At 38.8% G+C, this 20034-nt stretch overlaps 1 protein-coding gene across 1 annotated transcript in view; it reads left to right on the plus strand.

Annotated features, from left to right (window-relative positions):
* The window catches only part of LOC131044889 (conserved oligomeric Golgi complex subunit 6), a 47661-nt gene that overhangs the window by 3821 nt on the left and 23806 nt on the right, over window positions 1–20034 (plus strand). Inside the window, exon 5 of the mRNA XM_057978365.2 lies at window positions 5155–5222. Coding sequence (XP_057834348.2) covers window positions 5155–5222 — 68 coding nt within the window. The remainder of the gene's footprint in view (window positions 1–5154; window positions 5223–20034) is intronic.

A 20034-nucleotide genomic window follows, 5' to 3' on the forward strand; every position in this document is an offset into this window, starting at 1 on the left:
AACTTCTTGTCAAGCTTCCTGTTGCATCTTGGATTATTTCATGGTTTCCTTGCGTTCAACTCTTCATTGGCATATGCTAAGTTGCATCAGAAAATTTATTCCTTTGTTGCATTGCACTTTCTGTTTCATTTTGCATTATTGACTATTACTGCCTCTACATCCAAAAAATAAACAATTTTAGTATCAGTGCTTATTTAGTGTTGATTTTTTTCCTCATAAATTACCTTGTTCTGCTCCAAATGACATTCACAAGAAAACACAAGAGAAATGTTGCACAAACTTTTCATAGAGATACATACTACAATGAATCCAATGGATATACACGGGGTCCAATGTGTGTTGGGGTATCTCTCTAAGCAATGGACTGCATATGTGGTGCAAAAATTGGTTAGAAATCTGTTAACAAGAATTTATCAAGAACAGTATGATAGAAGCATTGTATGTAAGTTTGTAACTATTTGTCCAACATGCTTCATGCCCACCACCAAAAGATCGCATCGTAGAAAATAACACAATAATCAGGGCCCTTTTGACTTCATATGATCAAAGAAGCAATAGTCTGCAAAAAATTGCGATTATACCCGATTAATTGCAAATCTTGGAGCCAGCGGATTTATTCCTTGAAAAAATCCCAATTCATGAAAAAATCATTGACCTAATTTTCAACGATTTTTTACATTTAAATCATGTTAAAAACTGTTAAGTTTAATTAAATTCTGTGATCAAGAGGCCAGAACAGATGAAAGGTATAGTCTGGAATTTACTTCGAACTGCAGTAGTGCGAATGAAGGAAGCACAACACTTATTAATTTCAGTATCGTCATCCTCCCCGTTGGATGCATGTTATATATCTAAGTGAATGAGAGGGTACGTAGAGAAGAGATATGTCTTCCCACGTGGGAAGACACATCTCTTCCTACGTACCACTCCTAATATCACCGCACATTAACAAAACAAATTATTTGCTTGACCGATCGCGATTTATGATAAATCGTTTGATATCAGCCTGATGACAAGAAGGGGTGTGACCGGTGGCAAACACCCTAATTCGATATTTATTTATAGTTTATTGTTAACGTATAATTATATGTTAACATATAATTAATTCATGTATCGGAAATGGTACGACTGACATTACAAGAATTAACAAAAACCCCCCAAAATGGCAAAAAAAGTGAAAAAAATTGTTGTAAAAACCCACAAAACCCATGGAAAACTCGTGAAATTACTGAATTGCTCCAAAATAGGGCTGATCCGAGATGGAATTAGAGTCAGTGTGGAATCAACGTGGAAGTTTGTTATTTTGTCCCTTTATATTTCTTTCCGACCTCTGAAAATCCCTAAATAGAGGAGTCGAAGGAGCAGTGGCGGCCATCAACTGAATTTGAAAGGGCCTCAATCATCCTAAATCGTGGGGGGCATATGAGATAGTGTCAAAGCGGCTGGCAAATCTGCTCTAAATTGTGGCTTCAATATGACTCAAGCTCTCTGTACACCCTACCACATGGATTTTGATGCAAATGCGTATATAATTAATAGTGTACACTAACTTTAAAATTAATACTATTATGGTGGCACTTTGACGAGCAAGGAGAGAACCCCTATAGTTTATAATTCATACCATACTATAGTTTTAAAATTTAGTCTATTATGGACTATGAATATATATTAATAATTATATAGTAAGTTATAAATTAAAAATAATGTAAAATTTATAATGTAAATATTTAATTTTTAATTTTTAGTAATGTCAAGTTTTTAGCTTGGTCTGAGCCCAAAGAGACCACTTACAAAGGATCACTTCCCATGAGGCCATTTTTGGGGGGCCATCATTCCTCATGCTTCACTTGTTCAAAACCCACGAGCTCAATGGCCCAGCGAAGGCAGAAGGCCTGCAAGCCCAATGGCCGAACGGGGGTTTGAACCTTGGTGGCTGCCTCACCAATGGAGTGTTTCTACCACAACACTAAATGTCGAAAGACATATATAATATATATAGATATAGATTTATGATTTTTAATTTATAATTGATATAATTAATTTTTGCTTAAACAAAGACATACAATTCATTATGTGAGCAATATATCCAAAGTGCATCCAAAGTGCTCCACGAAATAAATCTGAATGACAACAAACAAGCTTACATACTAGTAATAAAATAGCCTCTTAACACATAATCATTAACATTTGTCTCCACCTAAATTAGTAGTTGCAAGCTAGGTATTGCCAAAACAAGTGGCTTGCTAATCTTTTACTTCAACTAAACAAGTGCCTTTTTTTGTTTTCTACCCCATATAAAAGACTTACCAATTGCCATCAGGGAATATAACGCATTGCAATTGTTGAATATGACTTGATAAAGCTTTCTCAAATATTGAACTACCCCTAGAAAACTCTTTGCCTCAATCACAATGAAAGTCTTGGATCAATTTAAAATGGAAACCACTTTTTCTATTTTCCTAACAATAGCTAGATGGTTGTCTGATAAATTTTGATCTCAGCTACTTCATAGACTTAGCTAATCTTTGATTTCAGTCTTAGACAATTATTTGGTGTATTTGGTGACTGCCCTTTTAAAAAGTTACTGAATATTTGCCTATGTAGTCAGCAATATGAATATAGACAACATTTTTTAATTTTTTTTACAGTTCATGGGTTGAACTCTATTTTATTTACTCTGTATATCTCTATGCTATGGAAATGCCCTAAGTTTTTAAAAAAAGGAGTTTGTCTATTTTTCTACATTTTTTATAATCCATTTTTTTACCCAGTTTTTCAAAAAATCTTATACTTTTGGTTTGCCGATTTTTTCCCCAAATGATTTTTTCTGCTATGATATAAAGCATTGCAATTGTGGAATATGATTTGATAAGCTTTCTAAAATATTGAATTAATTCTACAAAACTCCTTGCCTCAATCACAATGAAAATCTTGGATCACTTCAAAATGGCTTGCACTTTTACTAAATTCCTAACAGTAGCTGGATTGCTGTCTGTTAAGTTTTAATCTCAGTTACTTCATAGACTTAGTAATATTTGATCTCAGACTGTATTTGGTGACTGCCCTCATAAAAAGCTATGTAATCAGCGATATGAATATAAACAACAAAAAAATATTTTCTACTATTCATGGGTTAACCTCTATTTTATTTGTACTCTATATCTCTATGCTATGGAAATGCCCTTAGTTTTTAAAAAAAATAGTCTTTGTCTCTTTTTCTACAATTTTTTATGTTTTCTTTTTTATATATGTTTTTTTCCGGATTATTGTCTATTTTGTTCTGATTTAAAAAAAAAATCTTATACTTCTGGTTTGCTGATTTTTTCCCCCAGACGATATTTGCTGCTATGCATATGATGCATTAACACTTTTCAAAATATTGTGCCTCTTAGACAAGAAACAAGAAGATTAAAAATAGTTTTGTTCTTTCTATATCTTGATCTATAGACAGTATTGTGCACCCTGTTTTGGCCCAGGGACCATGCTGCTTGCCGATCGTAACATAAAGTTTAAAAAAATAATGGGACATGTTAGTTTTAAGTGTTTCAAATGAAGGGCACTGTGTCCTATGACACATTGCGATATCATCAGTTATGGATAGCAGAATCAAGAGCTGGTAATATTGAAAGCCTGGTATTAAAAAGAACCAAATAATGTCTATACATATTTGGTGGTGTAGTCATTAACGATGTTTTTTATTTGGTACACTCTAGGTTGTTTGATAACTGGGTAGGTATCAGGACAGAAAAATATATTTTCTTGTGGTTTCCGATGGGTGTATAGCATGAGAAACCTAATGCAAAAATACAGGCAAGTGGCACTACCAGTAGTGTCACACAACACCTAATATTGCTTCCAAGATATAGAAGCTAAATCTCATATACTTAGAATTGTTTTCTTTTGACCTTTCAAAGCTGAGATGGGCTGTAGGTTGTTTGATGGCAGAGTGAGCAAGCTGTTTAGATGAGGTATTTGCAACCATTTATTTTTCTTTTAATTCTTGGGATTTTAAAAAATATTGAGTGGTTGACATTATCCAAATGGAAGGGGAAAAGTAAATTTTGTGTTACCTTTTTTGATCACGTGGAGGAAGTGTTTGAGAAGCATGGCCAAATTAGCAGTCACTGGCAGAGTTCTTTTCTAATAAATATCAGCTTACAAACCTCTGAAATATGTTACAACCCTGTGAATCTTTGTCTAACTGAATTCTATGGCTACTATTATTATCTGTCAGAGTAAAACTGTAAAATTTCTGCAAAAAATGGTGCTCACCGTAATTACAAGCCAAAAATTAGTGAACACTGAATTTTTTTGGGATCTAAATTATTATTGTTCAGATTTATGTTTCCCAGATATTTGGTTTAGTAGAAATCCCAAGTGAAGGTGCTATAAGGCCAAACAGCAAACAAACAACCCAAAAAACATTTCTTTGGAGGGAGCTGAGCTTTATGGTCTGTCTTTTGTGTTTGAGAGGGAAAGTGACTTCCAAGTATGGTGATTCTGATTTGGGGTACTGAGCTCTGCCCAGGTCGAGGTGAATTGTGACTTCTTGCAATGTTTGGCTGACAGAACAAGTGTATTGCTTGGAATAAGAAATATCTACAATAGATAAATAGGTTGCAAGAAACAGTGCTCTAGCATTATGGGAGTAGGTGGGCCTATATCTTATTTAGATCAGGAAATACTGTAAACCAAAAAGGTATAATATTTCAATACAAAAAAACTATACTTACAACAAATTATATCATTTTTCTAGTTCCTGGTATCCACAAAGCTGAAATAGTCAATACTGACTTAAGCTGACTAAGCATGTACACAAAGTTTCTATAGAGATGATCTCGTGTAAGATCAAGACTTCATATGTAGATGAGGTATTATATGAAGCACAATACTTCCCATGCTGATGAGATATTGCATGAAATCTAATGATTCATGTGCAGATAATCTAATGCACAAGTTACAACAATCTAATCACTACTTCAAGAAGGGTTGTCCTTTTTCATGGAAGCATGGTTGAAATTTTCTTTTTGAAAAAAAGTTTATATATTTTAATCTGTTCTAATTATTAAAGCATTTGGCTAAGTGTTATGTGTTTATGGTGTGGAACGTAAAGGATATTATCTAATACCTAACTGTGTAACTTTCGTTTTACAGCGTGCAGGATTAGAGTTGATGGACATGATGGCTGTTTATCAAGAAGGTGCATATGAACGACTTTGTAGGTAAAAATATCTTCTTTTTAATTTTTTGATAGGTCTCAAATTAATGTATGGAATAAAAGATTGGGAATCATAGATACAGTAGTTTTTGTATAGAAATCTGTTTCTCCATATATTTTTACATATACCAAGATAGTGCACATACTGAAAGAGTGCACATTTCAAAATGAGAATAGAATCGATAATACAAAGAGACGCAATAGTAAGTTTTGATGCTAGTTGAAAGCATCTTTATTGAAGCCATTAGCTTAAGTATATGCAGATGGAAAGGAGGTGACAAAGGTATTATTTTTATAGTTTTTATTTTCAATGCTTATAGGCTATATCTTCTGAGGCTGAAATTAGTGTTCTATGCATGTACGTGGGAACTTTGACTTTGTTGCATTCTTATTTCAACGGAGTTGGAGGCTGCTTTTCCTTGTTTTGTAATGTCCCCTTTTGTAAATGCCCTAGTTTTTGCCCTAAATCACAATTTCCAAGTAAAACAAGAATGTAATGTCCCCTTTTGGCATTTAACATAATTCAGTCCTGAGACAACCATTCCAACTTAAGGTGAGAATCATAATATATTTATGAATATAATTTTATCAAATCTGAAGACATTTCATTATGATATTTAACCTAAAATTCTGAGAACAATTCGAAAGCTAGAACTTATCTTGATAGTTTTTCTGATTTGAGTACTTGAAACATATTCCACCCTGTTGTGAATTTTTTCTGCTCGTCTGAGCCCTTCAGATTAGAGAAAAATAAATAAATAAATCTTCCCCAAATCTTCTATAAGGTCTTCCAATTTTTAGCACAAGATAACTGTAATAACCTCTTTCAAAGGTCTGCCATAATCTCCAAGAATGACTCCCCTTAAATTGGTTTACATAATCTATCTCTACCACAACCCCTTACTTCCTTATCAAATCGATCCTTTATATATTCTCTCTCTCTTAGAGACGCGCCCTTTAGAGTAGACATCTCTTATAGAAAGGTTGTGATTTAACGTTTATGACTTTTCTAAATTAAAATAATCTAAATAGCTTTTACTTGCTCTTTGTAATTGTACATTAACATCCTCATTTACAAATCATATCAACTACATACAGGATCAGCTAGCATATTAATCTATTCTGCAATTCAATCTTCTCGTTGAAGACAACTCCACCTCTACAATCTTTCCATCTCTTTGAGATCATCCTCTTCTAGTTGGCAGCTATATGCATCAATCTGCCACCTTCCATATCTATAAATAAATCACTGTCTTATTAAATCGATGTTCAAACTTCAAATTAGGTTGCCACTATATGAATTCGGTAATATAAAGACTTGTAATAGATGATCACTGGCTGTCCTGGTAAAGTCCATCTACTTCTTTGTGAATCACTACATTTTCTTTGCTCAATCGGGTATCATTCGATCATCCAATTCTGATCGGTCACCTTAATGTTTGCAAAGTCTAACAAATCTCATGAAGTCATTAAGCACCATGTTGTATTGTTTGCCTTTCTATCATATAATTGAGACATTGTATTAATACGGATTGTTGTCTTGTCCAATTGCTGTTCCTTTATTCTCTCTCCTTGGTAATCACTGTTATTTATCCATATATTCTGATCCCTGTTCCTGAATGCCTCTCTTCTATCGTGCTTTTTTTTACCTTCTATCCCAAAGTTGTTCCTCATAATGATTTTCTGGACCTCTTAATACATGTGTGGCTGATGTGATGGGCTGTGTGGGAAGGACATGTCTCCTCCTTATTTCAACCGGTGTCTTCTGTTTGGGGATAATTAAGGTTCCCAGCCTTGTCATGTCCCCTCTCTAGGGCCGCTGTAGCTCAGTAAACAACTTGCTAAGTGTAAGTTTTCCTCCAGCACTTAGTCGATTTTAGTGAATAAAGAGGAGGTTGTTTTCAATAAGGTGGCGGGGTCCATGTTCACTTAAGTGACTCCTGATTTTCAGTCATGAGGATGGGGCCATTGCAATTCATTATCCAAACATTTTCTTTAGATTCCTTATGCTTTATGGAGGGGGCGCTAATTACATAATTGATGAATACTTTTAAGGAAAAGTATTATCACTGGAATTAATTAAGAAAGCCGCCTGATTATAGGAATTAGGGTGGGCGTGGATTTTAGGTTTGATTGTCTTCTTAAGGTTGGAGAAGAGTTAAGGTGGATCATATTATTGATGATTCTGATTTTTATTATTTCTCTCTGCCTGCCCTGGGACGAAAACCCCATGATAACCAGCTTGGACGGCCACTCAAGGTCTGCATGTTAGTGTAACTGCGTGGGATCAGCATCCAGCATCCGTTGAGGATCGCAGTAGTTTAATCAGCCATGAAGTTCAGGATTTAGGAAGTCTGCAACTCATTTCAGACTTCTAGAAGTCACCGAGTTCTCAAAGTTTCATGAAGATTTCAGGGATACAAACAGCTATCCGCGGACACTAAGTTTTGTGAGTGCTTTTGAGAATATGTAATAAGGTAGAACATGTCTTCAGACAACAATTTTCTTAATGGTTCTGTTTATTTCATTTCCAGTTTATTTCCAGAAATCTGAAAATCAATAAAAATGTATTTGCTGCATCTAGTGTAGAGTTTTTGTTGTTTTTGCTTGTCAAAGGATATTTCAGTGGTATCAGAGCCACAAACCTTGCCTACCTGTGGGTTTTTGATTTGCTTTTTCGTGCTTTTTCGTTGCATGTCCTTGTTTTAGGGTTCTATGCACTCCAGAGGAGTCGGAACTCACAGATACAATACAAGGAGTAGGTTTGGGCAGCGAGAAGAAGCGGAAATTGACCCATTTGAATCAGAAATGGGTGACAAAAGGGAAGCAGGCCTGCCTAGAGATTTAAATAATCAGTTGGACAATTTTTTGACAATGTTTGCTCACCAACAACAACAGACAATGCATCAGTTTCAAGACGAATGATTGCAGCCACGGGACAATTGAGAACTGGTCGTTCTCGATCAAGGAGGTTGAGTAGTCATCATAGCTGTGATAGTAGACATCACAACCGTGAAAGTGGTCCTCATACTTGTGAAGGTAGTTGACATAGCCGTGATGAGACAAGACCCAAAAACCAAGACGGAATGACTTCCAATGTCGTAAGGACAGCAGACACAAGGTCTGATTGACCATTGTGTCCCAATTTCTTACCTCGACAAAACGGAATGGAGCCCATCCTGGAAGAAGAAGTAGACACTCAAATCACAGATGATATCTTGACGGCACGAAATGAATATATGCAGCTACCAATTGATGTAAGGCAGCTAATGAACTTAAATTAGTTCATGAACCAGCGTAGGGACAAGGCTAGGAATCGTTTGGAACAGAGTTCCTTGACTCGCGGCGAGTCATGCGAGTCAGCGAGCCGGGTGACCCCTGCCGGGTCACGGTGACCCTGACCCGGGCTCGGACGGGTCAGGGGGCGTGACTCGCTTGACTAGTTGAGTCAGCAAGTCACTCCCCAACTCATCGAGTCCGAGGGTCGTGACCCGATCGGCGTCACTTAAAAAAGTCGACCCCGAGTCCGATTGGCTCATTGAGTCCACCGATCCAGTCTTCACTGATGAGGACCTTGAGTGGGTTGACAAGGCAAACAGAGAGGCTGACGCTGTGGCTATGGCAGAGGAGGAGGATAGAGCACGATTAGGCACAACACCTATGGCTACTCAGACTGGCACATCACAGGCAGAGACTATGGCTACTCAGTCATCGAGGACCTACCTTAGACGCCTTTCTAGGAGGCAGATAGATGAGGCTGAGTCAGAGCCTGAGCCATAGACTTGTTTTTGTTTACACTTTACAGTTACATATATGTTTGGGAACATTTGAAGTCATGGATTTTATATACATTGGACAACATTTATAACTCTATATATCTATGTTTTCTAATTCCTTCAGCTACAATTTACATTTCTATGCATGTGATGGATGTATGTTTATGTATGTGATCAAATTAGCTTCTATTTGATGATGTTATAGTGTCTTTAAGCTTAATTCAATAATGGGTGTATGAAACAAGTTTTAAATCGTTAAAAATCTCTAAATTTCAAGGGTTTTCTTATTTTGCCGAGTCTTTGCCGAGTCCGAGTCGAGTCTGAGTCTATGAACTTTGGTTTGGAAAGACTAGACAGGAGGCCTAGAGGACTTGTGAGGCAAACCTTCCAGCCGTTGGAATACAAAGATGCCCTGAATAAGATAAATATACCAACCTTTGATGGAACTGGAGAATTATCAGCAAGATCATGGGTTCACAAGTTGGATACCTTCTTGACACTCAAACCTATGGAAGAGGAAAAAGCAATCCAAGTTGCTACCATGCACTTGGAAGGGGTAGCATATGACTGGTGGCATCACGAACTCCATGATTCAATCATATGAAGAATTTGTTAATAGGCTGATCACCTGTTTTGACAGGAAGGATATAGAGGTATATTACAGGGAGTTAGCCCAGTTGAAGCAAACCGAACAACTTGAAACATATATCAATGAATTCCAGAAGATTGCAGTAATTGTTCCAGATATGCCTCAGAAGAGGGTCACAATGCTCTTTGTGGAAGGTCTCAGTGACAAACTAAAAGGTCTAGTGAAAGCTCATAGACGTAGTTCGCTTGATGATGCTATTGGTTTGGCAATGGATTTGGAGGTTACAACTCCATATCAGCCTCCAAAGAAAACAGCTCCATATCAGCCTCCAAAGAAAGAGTTCAGCTCTTGGAAAAATGACAAAAAGAGCCCAAGTCAGCAGAAAAACACAAGTTTTAATCAGCCCAGAAGCATACCTTCAAAGGTTGACCAAGAGTCACGAAATGAACTACAGAGGAAGAAACTATGTTTCTCCTGTAAAGAGCCTTGGGAACTAGGACACCGCTGCCTTGGAAAAGGTAAACTTCATTTGATTGAAGTGCATTCAGAGGAGGAAAGTCAGGATGAAGTAGAGGACAGTTATGAGGTAAATAACACACTAGGAGATCAGCCGGAACAGATTGAGTTGGAAGACACTACTGTTAGAGAAAACCCACACATAGCTACTCTTTCAGGCATCACATGAGCATGGTTTGATGCATTTGAATTGAGAGAATGAATGTAAGTGAGCAAAAGTGAGTCAAACTTCGACTTGAGAGCTATTTCCATTGCTCCTCCTTTGGAGCGATTCCCACTTCCATTGCTCCTCAGTGGGAGCGAAATTGCCTTTCTTTACTTGAGTCTAGGAGTGAAATTGACTGTGAGACTTTCTTAAGGTTGATTTGATGCACTTGAAGTGATGAAAGGCAAAATTTGATTAAGTGTGAGAGAATTTCCTTTGCTCCCTGATTGGAGTGAAATTCACTTCCATTACTCTCCTTTGGGAGCGGAATTTGCTTCCTTCGCTCCTGGTTGAGAGTGAAATTGATTCTAAGGCCTTCCTTGAGGTTAATTTAACACATTTTCACGTGTGGATGGCTAAAGACTTAAGGTTTGAATGAAGGTGAGTGAATGAGATTGAGCTAAGTATCCAAATTGCGATGACTTCCTTTGCTCCTTGATAGGAGCGAAATGTCCTTCCATTGCTCCTCATTAGGAGCGAATTTCATTTCTAATGCCTCTATCTTGGAGCGAAATCATCTACAAGATGTTTGGTGAAGAGTATTTGACAACTCTTGCATATGAAGACTTAAATTCAAGAGATGAGTTGACTATTGGGGAACAAGTGAGCAAGAATTTGTCTAAGTATAAAAAAAATTCCATTGCTCCTTGTTAGGAGCGAATTCTTGTTCCATTGCCTCCCTTTGAGAGCGAAATGCTCTTCCTTTGCTCATGAACATGAGCGAAGTTGATTTCAAGACAATTTTTGAGGTTATTTTGAACTATTTTCACCTATGGATGATTAACACCTTAAGTTTGAGTCAATGAAATGGAAAGAATGAATGAAGTTTTTGATGTTTTTGACTAAGTGGTCACTTCCATTGCCCTTGGAGTGGAGCAAAATTTTGTTCCATTGCTCTTCATTGAGAGCGAAAATCTTTCCAAGGCAATTTGATGACAATTGCAAGCATTTCACATGGAAAAAATGAGGATTTTGAGGCATGAAAGGTGAAAATCTAACTTGATGATTGAAATTAATGAACTTCCATTGACCTAGCTTAGGAGTGAATTTGCCCAAGACACTATGGCTAGCGATTCAAACACACTCTTGGCACCAAAAAACATAATTCAAAATTCAAAAGGGAAATGTTTTTAATAAGAGATGAGTCGGCCCTATAAGCAATTAATATTCTTTTTAAATTTCAAAACCAAGTCGGCCTTACCCTTAAGAGACATGTCTCTACCTTAGAGCGCCTATATAAGGAGGTTCAAAACAATCATTTGGTCACCAATTCGAAACAATTCTTCCTCCTAGACCGAATTTCAGGAACAAATAGCGAAATCCATCAGCGGATTAGCGAATTTAATTAGCACTAAAGGCGAATTCAGTTACAAAAGAGTGAGCAAGAAGGGCAAACTTCATCATTGAGCACCAAAATTCATCAAGGGATAGCAGCGAATTAACCAGGAAGACAGCGAATCTTCTCAGTGAGGAGAAATATTATCAGCAGTATAACAGCGAATCTGTCCTAAAGTGAAGTGAAAATCATCATAAGTAAGGCGAATTTGTTCATACACCCTCAGCAACAGCGATATCAGCCACCTTTTTGATCAAATTTAAGGTTAAATTATCAGAAATCAGAGGTAAGTGTTGCATTTCAAGTGACAGAAGGTCAGATACAGGTCTGATTGGTATCAAATAGTGATCCATTTATTAAATTAGGCCTCTCTGATTGCTGCTAATCCATTAGAAAGTACAGATAGGCGTATTAAGATAAAGGAATCAGTCTTATTGAGCATTTAATTTCAGATTTATTTGAGTTCAAGATTGATTTGAATCAATATCATAATCTATCTACTATCATTCCTAAGGTTTAATAAATTTAAAGTTAACATTTGGCACATTCTTTACCATAACCCTAATTTGTACAACTCTTATAGGTGAAGAATGGCAGCACCTAAGCCTAGTGGAGCCGGAACTCGTCAAGCACTCATCAAGGAAGACTCAAAGAGCAATGCGTTGGAGACCAAGATCACGTCCCATTGGAGCAATATAGGAGACACAAACCTTGGGAAATTTGATCTCAAGAAGTTCAGAAGCTCGTTGTACACAAGTAAACCTACTACAACAATAAGGAAGATGATAGATAGTGAAATAGTGAAAGCAGCTGGCTTCCCTCCTGCGGCTCAATGCTACAAGTTGATGGTTGAATGTGCTAGGCATTACAATTCTTACACAAGGACAATAGTGAAAGATGGAAGAATGCTTGCCTACCTTTCAGAAACTGCCATCAGTGAAGTCTTCCACTTACCTGAGCCTAGAGATATGATCTACAAGAGCGTAGAAGGAGCTAAATCAGTTTATGATGATGATCTTGAAGCATGTTCGGAAATTATCAACAAATATTGGCTATTGAAGAGTAGACCCGGCAAAAGCAAGATGCCTAGTAGGCCACAGAGAGTTGATTTCAAGGATGAATTCTTGGATTTCATCACTCTACTCAATCAACTTGTAGGTGCACCACAAGCATTCTACTTCGAGAACTGGATGTTCTTCTTCATTGAGACAATCACCAATGGTATAGATACAATCAATTGGGCGAGACTCGTCAACAATAACTTGGATGTTCAACTAGAAGACTCATCCGCACTAGGACATTCAACATGAGTTCCCATGTTATATTCTCTCTTGCAAGGAATTATGAATATGCTGGGCTGATGTATAGGGGTGTAGTTGGAAGAGGACCCAGAGTGATAAGAGCTTGTGAAGCATATACACAGCTACACCATTCGACAAAACATCACTATAGGAGGGTCAATGATGCCTTCACTATGCATATCACAAGGACCCTTCAAGGTGGAACCCATCAAAGGCTATCTCCAGAAGTGCAAGCATTGATTCAACAATATGGTGCATGGTTCATCCAATTTCCGAAGTTCACATGCATCAGGATTTAAGGATGTCCTTCTCCTCCTTACATGTTGCCACGCTATCTAACATACATAATAGTGCTACTTGAGGTTTGGAGACATGTTGACGTGTTTTTTATGACAATGTTGAATAGAGAATAAAGTTACCAATGATCACCTTACTCTCTCTTGATCAAAATTTGTCCGTATGCTAAGATTGCACAAAAAGTTCAAACGGCTAACTCCAAGGTTCCTTCAGTGCGTGGACGTGACTCAGTTGATTGATGGGTTTACTGTTGACCCAAGGGGCCTTACGTATGTTCAATTGAAGAGGATAACAAACTCATGCAAGTTCAAGGATTTCTATATGAATGATTAGCAATGAAAGCCCTAATTTTGGATTTTCGAAATATGCTGGAAGTAAATGAGAATAGGGTAGAGAGAACTATGCTAAATCTAATCTAATCCTAAGAACAAGAGATGAGATCACTCATGCAAAATCAAACCACGCTTCGCTTTGCCAACAGAGCACAACTACGCAAAGGTGTTGCAATCTTCAAAGGGTGTGTAGAAGTTTTTCCAGATCACCAATGTAGACCATCAGATCGAACAATCTCCACTAATAATCGAAGCTAAGCATACACACATAACAAAGGCTCAGGCTAACTTTGCACAATATGCAACAATCACCTGCACACCAAAAGTATGAGCTCGGACTCTGCAACAAGTAATCCTATCAAATCCAGTTCTCCTAACAACATGTAAGCAAATCTAATCTACGAAGACAACAAGACCATGTAGATTGCTAAAATAGAACAAGAATACACCATCAAAATCAAACAATGTATTAAGTTGGCTACTTCAACAATCCTGATGCAACAATCACAGATGATAATCTCTCCTCCTTTACAAATGAGGGGGGTCACCCCTTTATATAGGCTTCAGGTCATGCAAACCCTAATCTGGGTTTCACCCTAGAGAAGATTCCCCACTCAAGATGCAACAAGGTGGGAATCAGCAATAAATACCCCATAAAGCCCATAGACAATTATTCCAAGAGCCCAAAATGGTGCCCACTAGTGCATTAAATGCACCCCATTACATCGAACATGCCCGAAATTCAATAAACACTCCCATGCAAGAAATAAATGCCCATCATTCCTCATGTGACGACGACATGCGCAGAGAATTTGTCATAGAATCATTAATAAGGCAGCTGCATGCAAGAAGATTCCTCATGCATTCAACATGCATTGATCGGACCACGACCTAGTAAAAAATATTCCAGCAGTAAATACGCCACCACTATTCAACTAAAAGATTCTCGTCCAAGAATGGACGACCATTATCCTGTTCATTTATGGCGTATGCAATGAATTTGTTGACAATTACTTCCAGCTCTCCGATGGAGACACTTGGCACATTTTCAATATCAAATTCCATCAAGGCAATTTCTTCCTCGCTCTTGGAAAAGAAGCTTTCCCATTCCATCATGATTTCCTGTGTCTTCTTCATTATACTGGAAAATGAAGAAACATTTGCAAAATGTTCCTTAGGGAATGAACCTACGAAGAAGAATTCGTGCAACTGAGATTTCAGGGAGTTCACTGTTATTCCACTGTCATTGAGTTTCCTTACGAACAGTGCCTCAATGGCATTGATGATTTCCTCCTGCACCCCTCTGATTGAGTCTTTCAAAGTTAAGGACTCCACGCTGAATTTATCGAAGGTGTTCTTTCCTGAGCAAATGACGTAGAACCATCGGGGAAAGTCATAAGCTTTGTTCTCCTGAATTACTTTCCCATCAATTAGAATTTGCCTTGGAATCTTTGTTAGAGCCCTGAGCCGCAGAATGGTTAAGTCCTGGTATATGTGCACATCTTCCCACAATCCTTCCGTTGTCTCCAATCTGCTTAGGAGGGCTATGAACTTTGAATGAAGCTGAGCCAGGTCTTCGATGAATTTTCCTGCTTCAGTGTAAACATCTTCTATCCATTCCATGGAATTATGTGCCATTGCTCTAATTATTTCCGCATCATCAACAACTTCCTTAGGAAGGGAAGAAGGAGGAATGAATGAAGGACTTGCTTCCCTGAGTGGCCTCTTAAAACTTTTGATGTACTCACATAGGGCTCTATTTTCCTCCCTCAGCCTCTTACACTTCGCCTTTGACTTCAGCATCCTTTCCTTCATGGCTAAGGAAGATTCTTCGAAGTCTCCAATTACTTGTCTTGTGGAAGCACGACCAAGATCAACCTGTCTGATAACATAATCTTCTTGCCTGATTTCGTTCTTGTCTTTATCCACTGCAAGCTCAGCAATGTGTAGGGCCCGAGATCCAAACTCATCCCTTACAACCTTAGAAAATTTCTAGGGAGCCTTCCTTTCTGCTGGTTGATCCATCTTTTTCAACAATTCTTCTAATTCTCGAGTTGGATCAATTTCTTTTTTTGGTTCCTTCCCTAACCTTCCTATCAACCAATCTGGAGCAGGAATGGAGTGACCATGGTCTTCCACGTGTTCCTGCTCCTGTGATTCTTCTTCCATTTCGCCAAGGATGACTTCCACGAAGCTATCCTGACGAGTCTCTTCTTGGTGTCGGGAACTCTCTTGTCTTTGACTTCTTGGCTGATTGGGTCCGTGCGAAGTGTTAATGCTGAGTATATCTGGTGCCAAAGTATTTTCCGGAGGTGGACCTGCTGGATGTGCAAACATCTCTACTTCCTGTACACTCGAGGAACTCGCCGGTGAATGCTCCCTCTCTATCCTTGTTGTCTTTTGCGGAGGTTCTTCTTATCGCACCTCTTGTTGAACTTCATGTGGAACTTCTTGCTGGATATCTTTCTTCCTTGCCACCCTTGGTCTCTTTGGGGCACTTTTCCCTTTGTCAATCCGGACTTCCCCTCTTGCCTGGGCCTGTGAAGAACCTTCGGTTGCTTCATTGTGGGAATCTAGACTTCCCATTAGCTGATATGTCAAATGAACATTTCCTTCCGCCAGCTTCCTTATCTGTCGGTCAACCCAGTGTTTAGTGAATTTCAGCACTGGTCTAGCGAGGACATTCAAATCATCCATTTCGGGCTTTGACCAGCCTGGCAACTGCATGGGTTGATCCTTCACTTTCTCAAATTCAGGTTACACCAAATCTGAATCTTCTTTCACCTGATCTAGCACTTGGTAAATTTCACTTATCTTGATGGTGTCAAGGGGCAATCTGGAATGCATTTTCCTCCGGACTTCAAGGTCATCCTTGGCACCTGCCCAATAATCTTCTAAGTGAAATTTATGTATGAATTTCACACCAACAACCTTCCTGATTTGGCGGTAAGGATCATACTCGACCCTGTATGTATAAAATGGCAGGCGATAGAATGCCAACTCCCCTGCTGCACTCTCAGCTGCTTCCAACTTGGGCACATTTCCATGAAGTCACCTAGGAGAACTGGGAATTCAATAGATTGCTTCTTCTTCTTCTTCTTCTGTAATTGATCATAAGCTGTTAACTGCCTCATGAGCTCCAACAATATGAGCTTGTTTGATGAATACCTCGGCAATTTGTATGACTGGAATGAAAATCCCTGCATCTCGATGTAGGTGAATTTAGGAAATTGCAAGAACGTGACTCCATACTTCTGGACCAAGGCTCTTGCTTGCGGCGACACCCTTATGTGCAACTGCTTCTGCATAAGCCGTGTCAAGTACATAGTGAAGGTGTCATTCGCCAGCCTGTAAGAACTAACATTGTGAAGGTGCAACTGGGGATAACACATGCACTTTCAGCTGTGCTGGTCCGCAACCCATGATTCCACTTGTTGGAAGACCATCAAATCCTCCCCTTCGCGCAAGCATATAGATTAGGTAGGAGCTCATGAAGAAGGATTGGGACTTTCTTTCTTTTAAGTTTTTCAGCTGTTCGTGCAAGTAATGATTAATCAATCTGGCCCAGTCAACTAGCCCATTTGCATTCATGATCTCGCCTATGTAGAAGAACATCCATGTTTCAAAGTTCACAGAATGTGAACACCCTATTACTTTGCTCAGTGTCATTATTAGGTCCACATATTCCTGTTTAAACTCAAAGATAGTGAGAGTCTTCGACATTTTGGAGGCATGCATCCTAGGCTTCAGCAACCACTGTTTATTAATCAAGTCAGCACAGCTGGCAGGACCTGCTTCATATACTGCTTTAGCTCCACTGCTGGTCTTGTACGTCATGGAATAGTGTGAAGGAATTTCGAAAGCCTCACCAATTGACTTCGGAGTCAATGTCGCCAACAACTTGCCATCTGACATTGAAATTGTCTTCCGCTTCGGATTATAATGCTCTACACACTCCAGAATCAAGTTTGGACACTGAATAGTAGGGGGAAAACCAGCTGCCGCAACAATTCCGCTCTTGACAAATTTGACAGCTGTTGGTGACGGATTATGCCTTGCTGTCCTGAACATTCTGAACATTCTGATCTTGAATGCAGCTAGATTGAATGTGCCCAAATTCGTATCGCTGATTTCCTCCCATTTGGAATTCATCTAGGAACGAGGAAGGAAACCTTTCATCTCTGCCTTGATCAATGCTTGCCTGGTGAGAGTAGCTGCCTTGCTTGATTCCGCCATCCTGAAAAGCACCTTGGAAATGATGAAAAAAAGACTAAGTATGACCTCTCTTCACTTCTCCAATTCTTCTTTCTTGATGCAAGATAATGGTTACAAAAGCTGGATGCGTATTTTTATTTGAATCCCATGCTTGAAGAGGAGGCCATTAAATTCACCACCCTGCATTTGGAAGGAGTAGCTCACAAGTGGTGACCATGGAATAATGCCTCAAGGGCATGATTCTATTTCCACTATAGAAGAATTCAATCAAAAGTTGGTTGAGAGATTTGATAGAGCAGACCTAGAAGTTCATTTCAAAGATTTAGCACAACCGAAACAAGAAGGCAAGGTGGAGGGAGGATTATGTAGCAGAATTCCAAAAACTTGTTGTAATGGTTCCTAGTGTGACAGAAAAAAAGACTAATAGTGCTCTTTGTCGAAGGATTAGCTGAGCCTCTCAAAGGGCTACTCAAAGCTCTAAATCCTATAACTTTCCAAGAAGCCATTACGAGGGCTCTCAACTTAGAAGATTCAGTTGCAAGGGACAGCTTCAGTAGTAAGAGGACAGCTCCATCTGTGTAGTCCAAAAGGCCTTTTCAAAGAAGTACGATACCTCCTAGGATGCCTACAACAAAGACAAGCAAATGGATGTCACTATAAATGAACTAAGAAGGAAGAAGTTGTGTTTCTCATGCTAGGAACCTTGGCAGTCAAGACACCGATGCTTAGGGAAGGGCAAATACATTATATTGAGGTAATCTTTGATGAAGACATTGAAAGTGAGAAAGCTGAATCTGAAAAAGAAGTAGAACCTTCACCCCAAGGAGGAGGACCCTCGGGAGGCTCTCTTGCAGCTCTCACAGGAGTACCACGTTATAATGCTTTCCACTTAAGGGGTGTCCTAAAGGGACAAAAGGTAACCATACTCATTGATAGTGGAGCCACTTACAATTATATTGATGAAGTGGTGAAGAGACATGGATTGGACATAGAAGCAATTGAAGGGTTTGATGTGAAGGTAGCTAGTGGAACAATTCTTTCGTGCACTAAGAAGGTGCCTCAGATGGAGTTGACTATGGGAGAATATAAAGTGAAGGATGACTTTTATGTGATCAGCATGGATACGGAGGTAGTGTTGGGATACCAATGGCTTTATGCAATTGATAAATATGAGACTAGCCATCGAACCATGGAGATTTCTTTCCAACATAATGGAAAGAAGGTAGTTCTACATGGGCTATCTAGTAAGGGTCCTATGTAGATTTCAGCTAAGAGAATCGAACGAGTTTTCCGCAAAGAACAAGTGACAATGGGCAGCTGAATGTCTCGTCACCAATACATGCTCTACTAAGAAAGGGGGAGCCAACAATGTGCAGATTCAGTTCATTTTGGACAAATATGGTAAGGTGTTTCAAGATATTCCTCCTGGACTGCCCCCTACTAGAGGGTTCCAGCATATCATCGAGGTTGAAGAGGGAGCAAAACTAGTAATGATCATACCCTATCGACATCCCAAGGTGTACAAGTAGGAAATTGAAAAGGCAATAAAAGAACTCTTGGATATGGAGCATATAAGGCCTAGCTCCAGCCCATTTGCATCTTTGTAGTGCTGGTCAAGAAGAAAGATGGAACCATGAAGATGGGTATTGACCATCGAGCTCTCAACAAGAGAACTATTAAGGTCTGCTACCCAATACCCGACACTGATGAGTTAATTGATGAGTCACATGGGGCCAGGTTCTTCTCCAAGATTGATTTGCATTCGGAATAACACCAAATCAAAGTTAGAGATGAAGATGTGCACAAGACAACATTTAGGTGTCATCATGGGCTCTATGAATTTTTGGTGATGCCATTTGGTTTGACAAATGCACCAGCAACTTTCCAATCGAGTATGAACCAGGTATTTATTCTCCAATTGAGAAAGTTTGTTTTGGTCTTCTTTGATGACATCTTAATTTATAGTAAAACTTGGGAAGATCATTTGAAACACTTGGATGACGTGTTGAGTGTTTTAAAACAGCAGTCCTATGCCAAAGCATCCAAATGCAAGTTTCGGTTGCAAGAAATCTTGTATTTGGGATTCAAGATTAGTGAACGAGGAGTGAGTGTAGATAAGGAGAAAATCAAGGCCATTCAAGATTTGGCCCAAACCGAGCAATCTAACTCAGCTGAGAGGTTTTGTTGGGTCATGTAGCTACAATAGAAGGTTTGTAAAAGTTTTCTCACAACTTTCTACCCCGCTAACT

Source organism: Cryptomeria japonica, chromosome 1 (assembly GCF_030272615.1).
Source record: "Cryptomeria japonica chromosome 1, Sugi_1.0, whole genome shotgun sequence".
Classification (NCBI taxonomy): Eukaryota; Viridiplantae; Streptophyta; class Pinopsida; order Cupressales; family Cupressaceae; genus Cryptomeria; species Cryptomeria japonica.